Source organism: Mustela putorius, unplaced genomic scaffold (genome assembly GCF_011764305.1).
Source record: "Mustela putorius furo isolate JIRA1106 unplaced genomic scaffold, ASM1176430v1.1 tig00003913_pilon_pilon_pilon, whole genome shotgun sequence".
Lineage (NCBI taxonomy): Eukaryota > Metazoa > Chordata > Mammalia > Carnivora > Mustelidae > Mustela > Mustela putorius.
The window spans coordinates 10254557-10275030 of NW_025422060.1; the positions used below are offsets into that span (position 1 = coordinate 10254557).

Sequence of the window (20474 nt, forward strand, 5' to 3'; positions counted from 1 at the left end):
AAAGGCAGATGCTTCACCCAGGTGCCCAAGAGCCAATTCTTTTTTTTTTCATTTGACAGAGATCACGAGTAGGCAGAGAGGCAGGCAGAGATAGGGGAGGAAGCAGGCTCCCCACTGAGCAGAGAGCCTGACGCAGGGCTCGATCCCAGGACCCCGAGACCATGACATGAGCCGAAGGCAGAGGTTTTAACCCACTGAGCCACCCAGGCGCTCCCCAAAAGCCAATTCTTAAGAGCAACTCCAAAACAACAAATAATGGCTCCGAATGAATGAAAAGGATGACAGGATAGTTGTTGTTTTTTTTTTTTTTTTTTTAATTCAGCATTTATTTTGAATTTTCATTTTTGGATAACCAAGCAGCTCTGTAAGAAGAATGCACAGAAGAGTCATTCTGGCACTTTTGGATAGTACATACGATTTCTGTAATAGTCACATTCACTTGCTCAGTCCATACTCCATGTCTGGGTGAGCAAGATCAGCCCATAGGATTCCCGAGTTGATACATAACCGTATATACAGACAGCCAGTGAAACCATAATGGTGGCTAGTGGCCGAAGGGATAGAGGAGAGAAGGGGATCTCTAAAGTGTCCTCTAGTCTACCTTAGCTCAACAGAATCCACATCACACATGGGAACTAGAGAGAACACTGCGTTGAAATGAGAATTTGGAGCACAAACGGGCACTTGGCATCATGCAGCTTAAAGAAAAGGGGTCTCATTTAATAACTTTATAAAATACAGGCAGTTCAATTAAAGGAGTTAAGAAAGAAAAAAAAAAAAAAGAAGAAAGGTGAGGGACTGTTGTTGTCACTGTAAAAAAGGCACTTGGAGTTAATGGGACCAGAATTGAAGGGCTCTCAGCTGATAAAAACTTCAGTACGATTTCATTTAAAAGGCTTGGATGTTAAGAGGTGACACTCGGGAGTTCCCGGAAGGAGACACCGAACTAAACCACCGAGAAGCAGAACAGATGAAAACGAATGAAGGAAATCTTTACAACCAAACTGCATTGTTTTTGTTTTTGTCTTTAAAGCAAACCCGAAACAAAATCGAACCAACGCAAAAAACCTAAGCAAAGTAAGAGCACGAAGCAGCGATGCATAGCTTTCCTTTGAGATAATGCATACCTCGAGACACTAAGTGCTAAGCTAATTTCTCAATAATAACTTCACAGGAGCATTATCATGGTAAAATGGATTCAAGCAATGTAAAAAGAGTTTCATCCGTTTCCAGAATCTGAGGGAGAACTGAGGTTATCAGCAGAACCTTAGCAACATCACTTGTGGTTTCTCCGTGTCCCAGACGCCGAGGGACACCCGGGCGCTACGTTCAGCCGTCTCCCTGGAGGCGAGGCATTGGTTAACATCATCCTTTATTCTGAGTCATAACTTTGATTCTCTTCTGACAATGACACAGTGAACCCTGACGCAGCGGAAGTCCACTCCCACGGGCGCCGCCGTCCTATGTCTTCCACTGACAGGTAAACGCTTCTGTAAGAAAGAATTTTTGGCAACTGTATTATACTCCACGGTCGGGTGGCTCTGCGATGGCTCATTTAATGTTAAAAGCCATCAGAGGTCTCTCCTCTCGCTTCTGCCAGGGGCTCTTCTTGTCTTCTCCTTGGTCCTCCTCATCTTCCTCTTCGTCGTCCTCCTGAGCAGATCTTCTCTGTTCGGAGCTGGCGAGCGGCTCCGGGGGCACGTCCGAAGTTCGTTTTGTCGTCTCCTCCTGCAGGCTGGGCAGCTGGCCGCCGCTTCTCCGGCCGGAGCCGTCCAGCAAGCACCGCAGGGCACTGTCCTCGGGGGTGCAGACGGTCGTGCCGCACTCGCTCCCGCTTTGGTCCATGTCGTCCAGGTACACGAGCTGCGTGTAGGAGGCGCTGTCCGTGGCCCTCGGCTCTTTCGGTGGATGCTCCTGGCCAGCCGGGTGGTTCTGCGCCAGAGACAAGGGGTCTCCTCTTCCCTTCCGGGCAGATTTTGGTTCATTCATATCCACGCCAGAATCCAAGCTGGCGTCATTACTTCCGTTCCTTCCAGCTCTTTGGAGATCAATGTAGGAATGTCTAACGTGCGCGTTGGACCTGCCGTCCAGGGAGACGAACCACGCCCGGGGGTGTGGGAGCGGCTTCCCACCCCCGAGTTCCATCAGCGCCTTTTCGGTCAGGAGCTGGACCTCACTGTTCATTTGAGCCAAGGCCGCATCGTTCAGGGATGCCGGGATGGAGAGTGACTCTGACATGGACGCACCTTGCGGGGTCCACTCCCGGGTGCCTGCGTCCTGCAAGTGCTGCTGGGAGATGGCCTGGCACGACAGGGGCTGCGCCGGGATCTGGGAGGAGGGGTGCGGGAAGATCCCTGCATGGGGACTGGAGAGCTCAGCCTGCAGTCTTTCGATCTCCAGCTGCTGGTCGGCTGGAACGACTAGGGGCTGGCCCACATAGGAATGGTCCCCCGGGAGTTTCATATAATGAGCGGGGATGACCAAGGCAGGTAAGACCTTTCTGTAAACGCTGTCATTGACCTGGTCCACGGAACTGCAGCAGATCAGCTGGCCTGGCCGCGGAAAGGACGTGGGTCTCTCCAGGTGGTCTACTGATCGCGACATCATACACTCAGTAGGCCTGCGGTCCAGCAGCTGCTCCTTTTCGGGAGATGAAGGCGCGGGGTACATGTGTTCCTGAATGGTGAGCTTGCTTCCTGTGGGAATATGGTTACCAGAGGCCTGACCGTCTCTGTCTTGCTTTTCAAACAAAGGCTGGGAGAGCATGGCGTTGTAGCTCCTCCTGTATTCGCTGTTGCCGGGGGACTCACAGCCTTCTCTTTCTAGAGATTTCCTGGACTTTAAGGGGAAAATCTCCACAGACTTGTGGTACTCTTTTCCCAATGTCCCACTTGGTGTCAGGTTATCAAAAGAGATTTGGCTTTTATCCTCTTCCTTGTGAGAGAGAAGCTCTTCCCGAGAGCTGAATTCCTGTGAGGTACTGTAGGAGAGCTTCAGCATGGGCGTGTGCATGTCCACTTCTCCGTTGGAAGACATCATTTCCAAATGGACCCCACTCATCAGCTCCTTGGGCCCTGGGGCGTCCGGGCGGCCGTGGCTGGTGACAGAGAGGGGACCGGGGAATTCTGACTCCCGACGAGCAAAGAGCAAGTTGATGTGAGACATGGAAGTTGACTGATCCCTTTTGGAACTCTCCAGGGCTGCCGGAAGTTGCAGTTTTCTATGGTGCTGACGAGGTTTCAAGCATTTCCGCCTGCGATCAAAGATAAAATCCAAACCAAAAGGTTAAACATTCTTGGAGCAGTAAAGTTCCACTCAAAATCCCGTCTCCATTTCCACAGGAAGAAACATTCACAACTAATCAGCCGCCAGAAGCCTTCTCACCCCACACCCTTGGCCTTATTTTGATTCAAAACAGCACACGCTGCAGATTTCACCTGCAGGCTTTGAGATGTTCAACCAAGTTATTCATTCAAAAATGGTCCCTCAAGAGTTGACAACAAACATTCTCACAAATGGAACAGCCGAGATATCAAAATAAGAATTTTAGTTCTGCTTTGTCCTTGAGAACACCATCTCTTAATCAGTGTTCAGGAATATTCTTAACGAGTCATGAGAACTGTCAAACTTAAAAACAAACAAACCAACCCCAAACTCCCTTTCTGAGCAAACTTATAAACAGCATGCCCCCCACATCATGTTCATTTGTTCACAACTTTAAGGATAAATCTTCAGTTCTTAGATATTCTTTCATGAGAAAAAAAGGACCTTGATTCAGGAAAAAAAAAAAAAAATTCCTTAATATTAATGCTCGCCCAAGAAATTCCAAATTAAAAAAAGAGATTGCCAAAAAGGTAAAACTTTACCTGCAATAATATAAAAGGAGACACAGCAAAACCAAAAGTATGAAAGCCATTCCTCCTAAAATGGCCAAAAGAAACACCGTGTGATACGTGGTAATGTCCTGTGTGACAACGGGACCTAGAAGGTCAGAAAAGGGCATTTTAGATTGAAGAACACCTTGAAAGGAGAAGAGGGACACACTAAACCCAGAGCGTCTCTTTTGCTTCCTCTTCCCCGATGGGGCGTGGAGCATGGACCAGATGCAAACACCTGTTAGGTGATGGGCTTACAGATCACCAGAATTTCACCCAATGGAAAGGGGCTACCTCGACTGTCCCTGGAGCAGCTGTGGCTGGGGAGCAGTCTGAATACGCAAATACTAAATGCAGTGTCAAGGGTCCCTCCATAGCCCGGAAGACAGCTGCCCTCGGTAGCACCGTCAGCATTCTACAGACAAGATCTTTCAATAAAAGAAAAAGGACGCACGATAACATAAGGAGTGGGACTCTTAAACTCAGAGAGATTCAGAAATCCCTGAATATCCAGGGATTTCGTACTACAGGAGAAAAAAAAAAATCGTAAGATTTTATTTGCACTTTCCCTGGACAATTATTACTGTGTGGAGGGCCCTTCGCCTAAATGAATCAGTTGAAATGTATGATATAAATCAGCTATGACTTAAAAAAAAAAATCCACAGATTATGGGTTGTCAAGTGTTTCTAAAATGTCTTTCATTTTAAAAAATAAAATGCCTTTTTAAGCTGACCTTGGCCACAGAGCTCTTCAGAACTTACAGACAAGGTAGCAGAGATTAAAGTATTTTCTTCTTAATGTATGTTGTAAAGAATCCCAAGAGGGAGTTTAACTTGCTCTTTATGTTCAATAGTAGTAAGAATCCATCTTAGTGGCACTTATGATAGATTGAAAGCAACAATGAAAACCTCCCCGAATTATAATATTGGGGACACACTGGTGTCCAGGCATCCCTGCAGTAAGTCAATAAATGCGAAGGAAGGAAGGAATGTAGTTTTTCATTATGTCCAACTGGCACTGTTATGATCACTATGTATCATAAACACCCATTTACTTACTGATTCTTGATATTTTAAGGGTTAGATTTCCTCAAAAATCTTTGCAAGGAGACCACTTCAGAGTTAGATAAGCCCAAGGAGGTGTACTAGTTTTTGAAAATAGTGACATTACTTAAGTTCAAAAGGTACCACCATTCTCTCCAAAACATAATTTACTTCAATGGGGTGAGTGGTGTTCGTATATACAAAAGTTGGAAAAATAACTGACAACTATACACTGCCTTAATCGTTCAGAGAAATCATTTTTTACCCCGACACGACCCCCAGAGACATGGGCAATGCCTTGGTGGGAGCCACCAAGAAATCTGGGGTACACATAAAAATCATTTCCAAATAACTCAAGCTCAAACCTTGAAGTACTTAAAACGTTATTATCTTAAATTCTGCCAATGGAAATCTCTAGAAAATTTACAGCCGTACTTCATTTCCTTCTTAACTAGAGAATGAAAGAAAAAAAGCCCTGATTATTTTCTTGTTGGTTTTGGGCTCATGAAGGCACAGCATCTCTGTAATTTGTTTTTATAAGAGGGACGGCTGTGAGGTTACTAATGTATGTATTTCTACATTCAATGCCCCCAGGGGCTATGCTCTGTATGTTTTTTATAGATTCTTGTCTCTTCCTTTGCTGCCAGGAAGGGTTGGTGGGCCTACGGCAAGAGGTTCTTTCTGCCCTCTTTACAGAGGATCTATTATTCTGTGGCGTGATGGGCAAACTGAGAGCCATGTTGTCGGAAATCTATCTCAAATCAAAGTTAACTAACGCATGGGCTTTGTGACCTCTATTTGGGTACTTAAGGAGTTTCTTTTCTTTCCTTCCTTCCTCTTAGTCATATTCTAGATATTTCAAATTTGGAGACCGGGGCATTTCTGTACCTGGCTCACAACCTCTACTGCTCCAAGAACATTATTGCAAAGGAAATACAGTCTCTTAAAATGGATGTGAAATGTACATGTTCTTAGAATGGGACCAGAAAGTGCATGGGACTGATGTCTCAACAACCCCACCAAATCAGTTACTCTGGGAGTCTGAGTGTTCATTCCGGTGATCATTCCACTGCTGACATATTTTGGAGTCCTTCATGACAAGAGACAGCTTTCAACCATAGCACATTTCGACCTAGCTCAATTACCTACTTTATTCACCAGACTTGGCGGTGCAGAACTCTTAGATATGTCTAAGAAAAATCCAAGGGACCCTCTGAGCATCAAGATCTGCCACCAATGAAACATCTCACTAAGGAAGGGGTCTAAGTGATACAGATTCTGAAGGCATTTTGAGTGTCAGAAGCCATCACTGGACAGAATTCTCCAAACTTGACTATTTTAAGAAATAATTCTAGAATATTCACTGAGATAACTTAGGGCATATAGGTCAAAAAAATTTTTTTTAGTTATGCTTTAAAAAATATGAATTAATTCACATTTGCTTAATGGAGATGAATATTGTTCTAGATACAAAGCAATTAGTTTGTTTTTAAGCCTTTAGGAAATCAAGCTTTTTGCCCCAAGAAGGCTCTGATGGGGATTGTTTGCTAGCGGCTCTGAGGAGTGCCCTGCCCCCACATTTCCCTTACTACAGGCCACAGCTGTCTCTGGAATTAGGGAGGAGGTCTGAACCGCCTCTGTGGCGGTTAGATTAGGAATTCCCTATGGCAGCTGTCTGAGCAAAACGGACAAGAGACAGGAATATGTTCTGTGCATTATTCTTATCCTAGATGGGAGAGTCACAATCAGAACTCCTCCACCCCCACAAAATGCCTTCGTTTGGTCATTTGATTTTCAGATTTTCAACCATTTTTTGAAAGTCATCTCTCCACCCAACGTGGGGCTTAAACTCACGATCTTGAGATCAAGAGTTACAGGCTCCACCGACTGAACCAGCCAGGTGCCCTTCTCAACCGTTTCTGAGTAAGATCTCCCTGCTGAAGTAATTTTCCAAAAGCATACTTAGCCTGGACCCTCAAAGAAATCATTGCCCACCATCGAGGGTGTTGGCTTTGTGTTACCTGGGTTGGGAGGAGACATGGCAGCCACCCAGTACCCCAGCTGAGGGGCAATGTACGTCCACGTCCTCTGGCTACCTTCCTGGTGCACGAGGCCTAGACCGCTCTTCAGCCACGTTCCTGTGGGATGCAGAAAAAACGTCAGCTGTACGCACGCTAAACACCTATTTCAGGCTTACACGTATCACACCAGTCATGTTATAGTGTCATGTTGGTAGCCAACACGGTCCAAAAGTCATCTAGGGATGGCATAAGCTTTTCGTGGATTCTTTTCAGCTTCTTTCAGGGAAAATGGAAACTTTAGTTTTTCCTTGCCTTTCTGATTAAATATTACTTTCAACCACTTTCTCAAACATCCTTGCTTGCAAACACAGATAATTCCACCAGAAAACTTTGGAGTATAGTAGAATAAAGGTCGCAAGACAAGGGCTGGTGGGAATGGAAAGAAAAGGTGGGGGCAGGTAATGCAGCATTGTGTATACTCTTCACTCTCAAGAAAACAAGCAAATTTCCTGCCCAAAATTACACACTGATTACACTGGAATTACAAAAGTTTAAAAGAAGATATAGAGAATTCTTGGTCTCATTTTTGCAAATTCTAACCCAGTAAACCTAGTTTAGAGGTGTGTGTTTTCATTTTATTTTTTTAAGATTTATTTATTTATTTTGAGAGAGAGAGAAAGAGTGAGTATATGGGGGTGGGGTGGGGAGGAAGAGGGAGAAAATCCCAAAAAGACTCCCCACCAAGTGTGCAGCCTGATGCAGGGCTTGATCTCACCACCCTGACACCATGACCTCAGCCAAAACCAAGAGATGGACATTTAACCGACTGGCTCACCTAGGCACCCCTTAGGTGAGTATTTTAAAAAGTTTCCAGTTGATTTTGGTGCTGGAGAACACTGGATATGTCCGCATCAGTTATTAATTAGTTATTAATTCAGTTATTAATTAGTATTTAACATTAATGAGCACCTACTATGTACAGGCTGGTCACAGCAGATGTATTTTATAGGCACTGTCTATAATCTCACAGCAACACTATAGAACAGGACTTATTTTCTCTTTTGGACAAGGGCACTGGAGATTGGGGAGGTATCCTGAGGGGTACAGAGCAGGAGCAGATTCACATCTGTCCATCTGTCCGTCCTCAGTGCCAGTGCTACTTCTCATCTACCCTGCTGCATCTCCTATAAACCTTCCCAACATTGGTGACTTTTGCCCTTTTTAATTTTTCCAGACACAGACCCAGCGCCCAAGGTCATTTGGCTGTTACCTGACTCACAGGCAGAGAACCTTGCTTTGAGGCCCATGGCTGAGGCTGGCAGCGGCAGGCAAGGGAGAGCGCTGGCCAGCCCTCCAGCCGTCCCCGCACACTCACCCCAGCCCACTGGGGTGGCGGCCTCACTCAGCGGGTCTCCTGCCCTGCCTCAGTGCCCAGGGTCTCCTGCCCTGCCTCACTGCCCAGGGAGTTCCACGGGTGAGCCTGTTCCGGTAAAGTCCCACCACCTGAAACGGCCAAGGGTGCAACCCGGTCCCCTCGAGGCCTGAACACCAATGTGCACCAACCACTTTCCCCTCCGGTCTCCAAATCCTGTCTTCCTCCCTACCCCCCCCCCCACACACACACTTCAGGAGGTAACAGTGGATTGTTCTCCCAGAAGAAAGAAACAATACTTGGCGCTGCCTCTAGGGCCTGTCAGTTGCTATAGCAACATTCAAATACAGTGGGTGGAAGGTGCCCCTGGCAAAGCCTCCAGTTTTGCTGCCTCCTCTGCTCAGACAGCGCTTAAACAAAGGAGGAAGGCCGGAGAGGCTCCTTAGTAAGCGCCTAGCATTGCAAGACCTTCCCATGCAACAGGTTGAGTCGCCGCTGGAGAGGATTTCCATTCACATCAGACAAGGATACAAACTGGGAAGTTTCTCAGCTGAGTCGGTGAACAAGGATGCCCAGTTCAGACTCACCTGCTGAAGAACAGCAGCCAGAGAGAGGACTGAGCTCCTCAGGGCATCGCTTAGTTCTCCAGAGTGTTAAAAAACAAGACCACAGGCCCACAATGGTGCCACTAAGTTCAGGCTCCAAGTCCATAAACCAAGACTTGGTACCTCACCTACTACAGTTTCAACCCTGCAGGTACGTGACCTTTAACCAGTCAACATAGAATTTCCCGGTGAATACTAGGGAGTTTCCTGATAGAGCCCCTCCGCTCCTCTTAGGACGGCAACCTTACCAATAAAGTCCTTTCTTTTGTTTGCGCCCTCACTCTGCCGTTAAAAACCTTTCTCTCTCTCAGCAGAATTCCCCTCTCTACTTGCTAGATGGGATGCTGCCCAGTTCATGAATCCTTTAATAAAGCCAATTAGATCCTTAAAATTACTCCACTGAATGTTTTTTAACAAGCGCTCCGGAGGAAATGAAACACAGGACCTTTGACACCTGTAGCTTAGGACCTTCTAGGCTTGGGAAGGAAGCTTCCCTGAAAGTAGGGAGCAGACTACTGGCGACCGTTTCCAGTTTTCCACTTGGGGATCCCATGCTGTTTGGTTCCACGCCACACTCCACTCCGCCTGGGGCTCCCGCACAACACAGCCCTGCCAAGATCTCCCCCTCGGCCAGGAGGTGGCGTGCACTCTTTGGTTTGTTTTCCCCAGGCTGGGCTCTTCAGTTGATGCTCTGCAAAGGGTGTGGATATCCGTTGAGGCTGAAGGGATCCAGACAGAGAGACCTGAAGCTCATGGATCCTAACTGCTGCTTCTTCAAACCTAACCGGACAGCTAAGTTGCCTCTGCCTTCGACAACACGAGCACATCAACTAGGAAAACACTTTGAAAATTGCTCCCAGCTGAACTGGGGGCAAGCCTGGTGAATGGAGCCCCCAATTCCCCAGCTGGTAAGTTTCCCAGTCCAGCCTGGACGGCCCTGGCTCGGCGGTGGTGCCCGGCAGGAGCCAGAGAGGCCAGTGACTGGAGACCACACCACTGCTCTGTGCACCTGCTCTGGGAACTCAGGACAGGCGGAGGGGGCTTCTGGAGGATGTAAGTTTTGAAAAACAGGCAGCACTGTCAGCTGGGGGAGGGGTAGGGAGGACACCAAGAGGAAGAAGAGGAGGAGGTAGCGTGCAGGAAGGCAGGGTAAGTGGTCCTCAGAAAGTTAGAAATAGAACTACTCTACGATTCAGTAACTGCACTACTGGGTATTTGCCCCCCAAATAGGAAAACACGAATGCTAAGGGATCCATGCTCTCTGTCTACGGCAGCATTACCTACAATAGCTCAATCACGGAAGCAGCCCCAGGGTTCAGCGATACGTGAGTGGATAAGGCAGATGTGGTATACATGCAACAGAATATTACTCAGCCATGAAAGGAATGGCATCGTGGACGGAGCTAGAGGGTATAACGCCAAGTGAGAGAAGTCAGGCAGAGAAAGACAAATACTACATGATTTCACTCATACGTGGAATTTAAGAAAAACAAATGTGCCAAGGAAAAAAAGAAAAGAGAGACACAAACCAAGAAACAGACTCTTAGTTATAGAGAAGACACTGCCAGTCACCAGAAGGGAGGTGGGTGGGGGGAGGGGTGAGACCGGTGAAGGGGACGAAGGGCGGACTTATCACCATGACCACCGAGTGTTGTGTGGAAGCGCTGAATCCTGATACTGTACACCTGAAACTAAGACAACACTGTGTTAACTGGAATTAACATCAAAAACTTAATAGAAAAAAAAAAAAAAGAAAAAAAAAGGGAGGCCCTGGGCCCTGCAGGTGGAGGTTGGGCGAGCTCAGAGCTCTTTCCCCCACCTGCCCCTTTAGCGCCCCACCCCGACCCTCTGCTCTTCAAATGTCAGCTCACACGGTGTACACCAGACTTAAGTCTGTGGCTTTGCCGGCCACGGCTGCTCTAATCACCCATGATTTTTCTCTCTTTCAGAAACTTTCCCATCTTTCAAGACTCAAGTCACGTCTTGGGCTTTAGTGTCTCTAGGACTCAAGGACTGTCCCACATCTCAGCACTCCTGGGGCATGTGTCGATGCATCACTTTTCCAAAATATATGTTGCTTCCGTTGCTAACCCCTGGCCCGTGTCTTGCCTCCTCTCTCTGACGAGAGGCTCTGTGAATTGGGGCCCGGGTCCTATATTCCTTTTGTCTTTTCCCAGCACTAAGAAATATCCTCAGCATAGGAGCTCTGTAGGATCTGAGCATGAGAAGGCTCAACATGCAACCCAACCCCAAAACTATCAGAGGACCTTCTGTGAAAAGCTGGGTGTGGTTGTCAGAACAGACATCCTTACAGAAGTGTGGCTAACATTCAAACTGAAGGGAACCAAGCAGCTGGGAAAGAAGCATTTATTTGGCCTAGGTTTTCAGCGAATGAAGGGAAATACTATCTCAGGATTCAGCAGTCCTGCTGTTACTGGCAAACGCCATTTCCAAGCTTGCCGTGCTTTGTGGGAGGAAATGAACCACGGGGAATACGAGAATGAATGAATTGTACGCTAGAACATATGCTTCTCATTAGTGAGATCTTGATGCCGCGGGATGAGGGCGACCTCCCCACCTGAGGAGCCGGCACACGTTAAGAGATTCCTGGGCACTCCGTGAGGGAACGTGTGCCGCGAAGCTTCGCTGGTGATCCTGGCCAGCAGAACAAATATGGCTCTGGAAAGGCTCTTCTGCTGAATAAGGCTACATGAGCACAGCCCCTGGGACCAGGGTGCCAGGAGTGGGGGTCTCTCTTACCCAGGGTTCTCCTTCTACTTGCTCTGAACTCGTGTTTCCGGCCTTTTTCCATCACTTCCTGAGGAGGGCCCTGCTATACTCTCTCAGGGTCCTCTTCACAGGTGGGTAGTCGAGGCAGCCCGGACATGCAGAGTGTCAAGGGCAGAGCACCTCAGGAAGGTGTGCAGGCAGGCCCCTGCGCTTCCTCGTGCCCCATCCCACTGACCGGGCCAGGCTGCCACCTTCCTCAGGCACAGCTACTGCCCTGAGGGGCTGGCCAGCTGTTATGCGGGGGTCTGTCGGGAGTGGGCTGGTGGCTCCGTGTGGCTCTGACCCAGGTCCGCGGCAGGTCTGTTACTGGGGACTGAATGTGTGCGCAGGGAAATGGGAGTGACGCCGAGGAAAGGAATTCTGCATTACCGAAATGTCTAGATCAGTGGCTTTCAAATAGTTTCGTAAAGCATTGGAACTCTCTCCCTCTAATGAAATCTTAAACAGAAATTCGTACCTAAAAAAGATACAGGATGAGTTTCTCCACAGGAAGGTGACGATCACACCCCTCCTCCCCCGAGGCTGCTCACCATAGCGATGCCACCACATCTCCTCACCGTGGTTTAGAAGCTCTTCTCTACAGCTTGGGTTTTATTTGCCAAAATGTGAAATAGAAGTTTTAACAAACATTCTAAAAGGTGTCATTTACTTCTTCCTTGTAAAATTGAATATAGTTTTGATTTTTCAGGATAACTCAAGGCCATGATCACGATCAACCACAATGCTAGCTATCGATGCCCTTACGTCCCACTGAAGGATGGGAAGTGTTTGCTCCTACATTTGCTATACCCTCCCGTATGCTTGCTCCTTTCCTCTCTCCCCTGCTTCCTTCTCCCCTTCCTTCCTCTCTGCTGCTACCAGTATTCCTGTTACCAGCTCTGGTCCCCCCCCCCCCACCACCACTACACTCGGCCATCAGAACTAGATGACCCACCTTCTTAAAACTGTGTCTGAGTAATGTCCAGAGGCCGTGTGAGGGACTGGGGAACAACACCAGTTATCCAGCAGTGGTGTTCCGAATCTAAGTTCAGTATTTCTTTCCTTCCACACTATACCCTCAGATCAGTTTTTGTCTGGATTATCATTTTCTAGAGTTAAAGCTTACCCAGTAGAAAGACGGAGAGATATTTTCAAGAATACATACTTTGCTGGAAAGTCATCCTCGTCTTTTGAAAATGAATTAGGAATGTATTCGGCTGGCAAGGTTCGTTGTGCATCAATCACCATGAGTTCTTAATATGGAAGCTATGCTTAACCACCAAGATTATTACACCCAATAACTGACAGGCAAGAGAAAGGCAAGATTCCCGCTCACCTGTAAGATCTGATGGGCTCTCTTAGCAATCACCAAGAGTGTTACCTTCTTGTTATGTGACCAAGCAGTCATGAAATCAGCCTTTATTTGCAAAATATAAAGCAAAGTGAGTTAAAAAATAAAACAAATGGCTATCAAAATTCAAAAATATGAAAAAGGGCTCAAAACCCATGTTGAACTCAAACATGCCCTGTAGGGTTCATATTTACCTTGCTTCTCTTGCCTGCCATATTTCCTCCTCCTGGAAGTCCCTTTTATAGGAACCATGCTAACTCATCTCTGCATCTGGTAACAGGCAGAGAAAACCCTGATATTGGGAGCACTACTTATTTTGAAAAGGAAGCTCTAAGTGACAACTGACACTTGAACTAATTGCCGAAGCTGACCCCTTGTGCATTAGGCGATGCACAGAGACATAAGCCACTGCTCCTGCAGTGAGACATGTCACCGACATGCGGCCGACACAAGTCCAGCTGTCTGAAGGGCCAGCTGACTGCATGGGCGCCTTCCCCAGTGTAAGACAATCCTGCAGGTGAGTTTCTAGCTCTGCCACTTTTTAGCTATGTGAACTGTGCACATGCGGCAGAGGGCGCGGCAGAGGGCCTGAAGGGCCCCGGGAACAATCCTGGAGCCGTTTCACAATGCTCTTGTCAGGTCCTCAGGTAGGTACTGGTAGTTGGGTGCTCTCCCTCCTGAAGCTGACATATTCAAATTGATCTATTTCTCTTGAAAGAGACTGGGGTGAATGCATCTAGGTCTAGGAGCTGGGACTCATGAGGACATTGCACAGCCACTCAGAAAACCCACCTCCAAGAAGTTCTATCGGTCAAAGGGTGAGTACTGAACAGCCATGCTGTGAAACATGGCTGTTTCGACTCCTACGTCTGCATTTTTCACTGCAAGATATTTGGGGACATGTATAGTGAGAGGTGGGAAGGGCGTGAACCTGTGGTAGGAACCCACGACGGTCTCGCCTCTCAGCTGCTGGCCACGGCCAGTAACCGTGTTCTCTTTCCAGCTCTGTGACCCTTGCTCAGTAACTAGCATGGTGAATATACGAATATACAAATAGACAACTCCATCAGCCCTAAGTCACACGTATCAGTATAGCAGAAGTGGCGACAATTTCTACTTTGATGATACTGTGGCACAGCCTTCTTGTTTCTCCCCAAATTCAAGTTCATGCCTTTGAGTAGCTATGCTTCCTTCTTTAGAATTTTCTTCCATGAGATCTTTGAGGGGGAGGCATTTCTTGTTAATTACATAGCAAAGTATTTACATTGTGTCAATTATCCAACCATTCTTGTTGAAAGCAATCAAACTGAAGAGTAAAAAGTTTTGTACAGATGGTTGGAGTCTTAGGGCTTCAGGCAACCACATTTTAGAACTGATTTAAATAAGAATAAAATTAAGGGCAACTCACTACAACCAACGTCCTTCCGTTTAAGCATAAAAGCAGAGATACGCTGAATTATTAGAAATTAAAACAAGAAATGAACCTGTACTCAGCTACACCATGTTCCCTGGGTATTTTTAGGGTAATTTTTGAGAAGTACCTTCTTAAAAATAACTTTAATCTAAGCAAGTGACTCTTCTTTTTTCCTTGAAGCTTTAGCTGAGCTATCAGAAGCCTTACTGAACCAAGGTTTGGAAAAGAGTAATGGTAAACCATTAAGATTCTGGCAAAGTTATAGAAAGCGTATGCCTTAAATAGGTAGCTGAAAGCATTAGGATACATAATAGCATTAATAAAATGTAATGAGCGAATTTTGGATTTATAATAGTTATATATAAATTTCTAGAAAGTAGGTATTTCTTTCTTGATATTCTGTATCAGAGTACAGGCTAATTATACCCATATGGAGGGAAATTTTGTTCATTACCCACTAAATCCGATATCCATCTTGCAATTATATGTCAGAAGAGACTGGGTGGAGGGAGCGGACCAGGTCTATGGGAGGCACAGCCACTACTCCCCAGCATTAGAAAACTCACTCCCAATGAAGGAGAGCGTAACAGAGAAGTTTACAAACATCTGTACAGATGCAATAAGATGCCTCAAACCAATGCTTGCCGAAGAGCCTGTTACAACAGAGAGCTTGTTAAAAGGCAGGTTCTGACTCGGTGGATCTGAGGTTCTAACAGGCTCTCTAGCTGTGGACCATACATGAAGCAGCAAAGCTCTAAATCACTGGCACTCTTGTGGGCGTGGCAATTCTTCCGGAAAACTGTGATGCCATTTCCCACAGTGCTGCCGCGGTGCACCAACTGGACAGCCAGTGCTCGATGCGACTTCAGAAATAATTTCTACAATATTTAAAAAAATAACCCAGTCACTCATCAGAGGACCAGCCAGGAGCTGGCAAATTCAAATGCCTACAGATGCGGTTGTGAAGGGGCAGTGATGCCCACGGACCCGGCTGTTGCCTCCGGAAGGGGCCACATCGATCTCAACCTTAAGCCCTTTACATTGACTGTTTTCTGCCCAGAATGTTCTGCCCCCAAGATATTCCCATTAGGCTCCTAGGTATCTATGGGACCTCGGCCCTAATGTCACTTCTCCAAAGGCTCTGACCAACCAATCATTCTCTCGGACATCACTCTACCTCACAGTCTTACTTAGGTTCTATGAAGCAAGCTGGCTTGCTGTCTGTCACCTTCATTTAGAGAAAGCGTCACAATCCCAGGGACCTTCCCAGCTTTGTTTTGTCATTGCCTTGACCCCGGAATAAGCAGGGCACAAAGAAGCTCTTCAATAAATATTTGCTGAACTCTTCAGTTTTCAGAAAAGAGAAGCCCAGAGAAGAATTCCATGGGAAATCTTTCATTTTTAAATGTTGGCAGTACATTAAAACACCACAAACAAACGACTGCCCCCAAACCACCCGCATGGGCCAAATCGAACATCCCCAGGAATGGGCTGTTCTGCATTCCTCGATGCGGTGCATCGTTCTATTAAGCCGCATCAAGTCTTGGCATGGAAGCGGAATGCAGGAAGAATCCCATATACTAGGAAAGGAAGGATCTGGAGTCCAGAGGAAATCATGTTTTGCATCTCTCCTGCACTCCCTGGGATGCTGTGCTTGTGCTGAATTTTGGCTTCTTTCTGATTAAGCAAGATGGTAGCTTCCCACCCCCAGGGCTGCTCTGAGAATAGTGAGGAGAAATGTTGGTTTCTAGTAATATAAACTGCTTTGCTAATGGATAAGCTCAGCCAAGAATGAGTAGGGGAAGAAAAAAACCAACTTTTCTCCAAATGATCCTATTTTTCTTCCTCGTCAATGCAGGCACATTTCGAACTGCCCATTTGAAATCCCTGGGCAGCCACGTACAGCTGCGTCTCTGGGTCATACTTTGGAGCAAGCAAGGGTCCTTCTGCAGATCTTCTGCAGACCCCTTGAACAGAGTGCATCCTCTGTAGGCTGGGTTTGCTCTGTGTGTGTGTCTGGTTTATGCACGCGTATGCCTATCAACACAAATAGTTTCAAAGGAGTGACTCCGGGTAAGGGGCAAAACAAATCAACATAGAACATCATCTCTGTTTGGTTATATGCCAGGTGCTTCATGGACCTTGTCTCTCTCCAGTCCTTCTACAACCTTGAAAGGTCGGTATTCTCTCTCTCATTTCCGAGGCTACCAACACTAGCCTCAGAGAAGGGAGTGATTTGCCCAAGGACAGGCTCACCCCTAACGTTTGCAGAACTCAAGATAAGAGTAGAAATGGATGTCCATTACAACATATCTAAGTATTTAAAAGTTACAAAGCACGTGATTGTGTTGTTAAATAAAAGTGTCCTACCCTCTTGAACATAACTTTATAGAATCCGCAGTCTAGGACTGGATGTAGAATTCTTCAGTGCCTTTTTCTTTTTTTTTTCAAGATTCTATTCATTTATTTGCAGAGACAGAGGGAGAGAGAGCGAGTGAGCCAGGCAGACAGAGAGGCAGGCAGAGGCAGAGGGAGAAGCAGGCTCCCTGCCGAGCAAGGAGCCCGATGTGGAACTCGATCCCAGGACCTGAGCCAAAGGCAGCTGCTTAACCAACTGAGCCACCCAGGAGTCCCTTCTTCAGTGCTTTTTAGTTATGTGCTGGAACAAATGGCATGAGGAGAGTTGGTCTGAGACCTCTACCCCTTCTCAACTCACCCTCTGCCTCTTGCATATATGGATCCTTACTCCATGTCCAGGCTCATGACCCAGCCAGTGGGCACTCCTTGGCCACCCTTCTGGGGCATGTTTATGTGTATATGCGTGGAGAGGTCTGCCCTTCGGGAGAAGGACCTGGGGTACGGCACCTGGAAACCAGTTTAGGACTGGGTGGGCAGGGAACCCTGGAGTCTAGGGTACCGGAAGTGTATTCTAGATTCTAGGTGACCATATCCTTTTAGGTCAGTGGATGTCTTATGCCATGGGGAGAGGACACAGTTGGATGAGGGTCAGAGTGAGGTCCTCTAACGTGGAGGGTTAGAGCAGCTACCCCTCTTGTTCAGGCTAAGGCTGGTACTACCAAAGGGGCAGAGGCACTAAGAGGCAGAATGTTATTCCTAAAGATAAAATGAGGGTGCTTGGGTACCCCATTTTAAAATCAGTTGTTTAAGCAACTGATTTTTGGTGTTGGCTCAGGTCGTGATCTTAGGGTCATAGGGATTGAGCTCTGAGTTAGGCTCTGCGCTCAGTGCAGTGTCTAGGTCTCTCTCTCTCTCTCTGTGTCCCTCCCACTTGTGCTCTCTAATAAATAAATCAATCTTATAAATAAAAGTTCAAAAGATAAAATGACCTATGTAAAGGGTTTTCTCAGTAGTACATATATTTCCAAGATTAAATCTGGAGTGTTGATGAAGCTTTGCCTAAAACAGACATCAGGCCAGGACTATCTTTCCTTCCGATGATTTCCAGACCTGATTAACGTACAAAATTAATTTAGAAGGCAAACAAAATTCTTATGCAATGTGTTCAAATTATTTAAAAAGTCATTATGTGTTAAAAATATCCCAATATAAAAGAGTGTAGCTCATACAAAAGTCTGAAACCAAAGCAAGTTTAAAAAAGAAACAGAAACAGGCTATAAAATTTCAAATTAAATTAAAATAAAAAACAGCAATGTAACGTACTACCTGATGACTCTGAGGCACTTGTCACTTGTATAAACATGACCGAGACATAGGGCAAAGCTTCTTTTTTTTTTTTTTTTTTTTTTTTTAAGATTTTATTTATTTATTTGACAGACAGAGATCACAAGTAGGTGGAGAGAGAGGGGGAAGCAGGCTCCCCACTGAGCAGAGAGCCCGATGCCGGGCTCCATCCCAGGACCCTGAGATCATGATCTGAGCGGAAGGCAGAGGCTTTAATCCACTGAGCCCGCTTCACCCACAGGTGCCCCTGGGTGAAGCTTTTGAACTCAGTGTGCTGTGATTCCATTCTCCTGCCACCTTTTTCTAGCTTAACTTGCCAAGAAATTCTCCTCTTTCCACAGACTTTGATCTTACATTTTCTTAATATGGTGGGGTCCCTGATGCATGGCAGCTATCCAGTTCAGTTCTCTCTCTGCGATTCTATTCTATCCACTAGTCGGCTCCTTAGTGTAGCTCCAGGCAATGACAGTATCCGGTAGCTTTAAATTCAGTATCGCATCCTGATGATGCAGAATGTTCCTCATATTAAGTTTTATAAGATTAATATCAGAACCCAAACCTCAGATTTTAAAACCCTTGGAAAATAATTCCCATACACCAAAGAATCTCTCTGGGCCAAAAGGTTCCAGTTTGGAAAACTTGGCATTTTACTCAGGAAAGCCAAGACCTTGGGATCTTTGTCCCACCTGAGTCCTCCTCTCTGGGGTCCTCACCTGGGAGGTCAGGACAATAACACGGGTTGCTGTAAAGATCAAGGGTACAGAGTTGTAAGAAGGAAGAGCAGGCTGGGGCTGAAGTATGGACATTGGGCAGCCGGCCAGGCTAACACTTGTTTGGCACAGCAGGGGACTTATGTGCCTGCTTTGCTCAAATCAAAACCTATTTTGAACCGTAAGAATTATTTGGAAATAGGGAAACAGCACTGACATTCAAAACATAGACCAGCTCATACAAATATGAAACAAAGGTACATACCAGCCAGTCAGACTGGATACCTGGGGCCTCCCAGCCACACAGCAGCCCTGGCTGAGAGTGGATATTCAATTTAAGGACACTAGGACTTTCCTGTACCTGTCCTTTCTTATATCATGCTTCACCCCTACTGTAGAAGCTGAACACGAGCTCCGTAACAGCAGTGATGACTGTAATAATGCCCAGAGCTCTCTACTGAGTACGAGGCACTCTTTCCAACTTATGGCCCAGGGGTGTTAAGGCGCTTGCTCAACATCACACAACTACTAGCCCACTGGTTACTAGGAGGAGCCAGTGTCCCAGCCCAAGCTGCCTCAACTGCTGGGCTTCACGCTGCCCATACTCTATAGACTCCTGCTAAACATGGTGCAAATTCTATCACAAATACCTTCCCCCGTCATTATCCATTTCAATGCAGAGAACTGAAAATAGAAGACATTTTAAAATCATTTGGTTTTAAAGTAAATTATGGCAGCTTCCACCTTCCTATTTTTCACCCAGGCTGACAGAACGAGCCATGGCGGACACAGTGCTTCAAACGCAGGCCGAGGGGCAGTGGCAACGCAAGGGGGCTTGGAGGCTTCCAGGTGACCAGGAGGCCGGCGGGAGGATAAAATTTGCCACAGAAAATCCACAACGTGAATATTCTGTAAGTGGCAAGTAAGAGTTGATCGTAAGACGCATTTCCTTCCGGGAGGAACACACCGATCTGTACGCACTCCAAGGCCACGACGCGGGCAACAGTCACTTGTAAAGCTTGCCAAAAACGGTTTCGGGGAAACTCAAGCACGGAAGTTCTGGTTCTGTGTAAAGTGACAACTGGGAAGATGAAGTCTGTAAGAATAAGGTCTCAGAACAAAAATGGCCCCAACCCACAATGACAATGTAGCCCATGTGATGGCATTCATTATTCTCTGAAAAGTCTCATTTCAGGGCTGGGCAGGGGGCAGGTGGTGGCTATAAACACAAAAGGCTTAACGATTCCTAGGAATGGATTGATATCACAAGAATGGTTTTTTTAGTTGCTAGGCAACAACTGAAAAACAAAGGTCCGTGTTCTGAGAATACTGTGCCTCTGTTCTCCCCACCGGCAGCACACGGGCTCCTCAGCCTGAGCGTTCTCCCCTCAGACAACGGGGGGCCGCGCATCAAAGCGGTGATGCTCATGGTCTGTTGTGGCGAAAAGATGCCCATCTGTGTCTCGAAACCACAGCAGTTTGTTGGCCACGTGGCAGGTGAGATTTCCGGTCAGCGAGAGTTCGGCCGGATTATCACCATGTACCCAAATGACATCCTGTCCCTCCCTCCAGTGTTCCTTTCTCTCCTTTCCATCATTTCGGTCGGCTTTC

At 46.6% G+C, this 20474-nt stretch overlaps 1 protein-coding gene across 3 annotated transcripts in view; it reads right to left on the reverse strand.

Annotated features, from left to right (window-relative positions):
- Positions 1 to 296: 296 nt before the first annotated feature.
- Positions 297 to 20474, reverse strand: part of FAM171A1 (family with sequence similarity 171 member A1) — a 124229-nt gene continuing 104051 nt past the window's right edge. For all 3 annotated transcript variants that reach the window (XM_045069194.1, XM_045069195.1, XM_045069196.1), the window contains 3 exons: positions 6941 to 7057; positions 3867 to 3981; positions 297 to 3253 (listed from right to left, as the gene is read on the reverse strand). In XM_045069194.1, the coding sequence (XP_044925129.1) occupies positions 1552 to 3253; positions 3867 to 3981; positions 6941 to 7057 (1934 nt within the window). In that variant the 3' untranslated portion in view covers positions 297 to 1551. The remainder of the gene's footprint in view (positions 3254 to 3866; positions 3982 to 6940; positions 7058 to 20474) is intronic.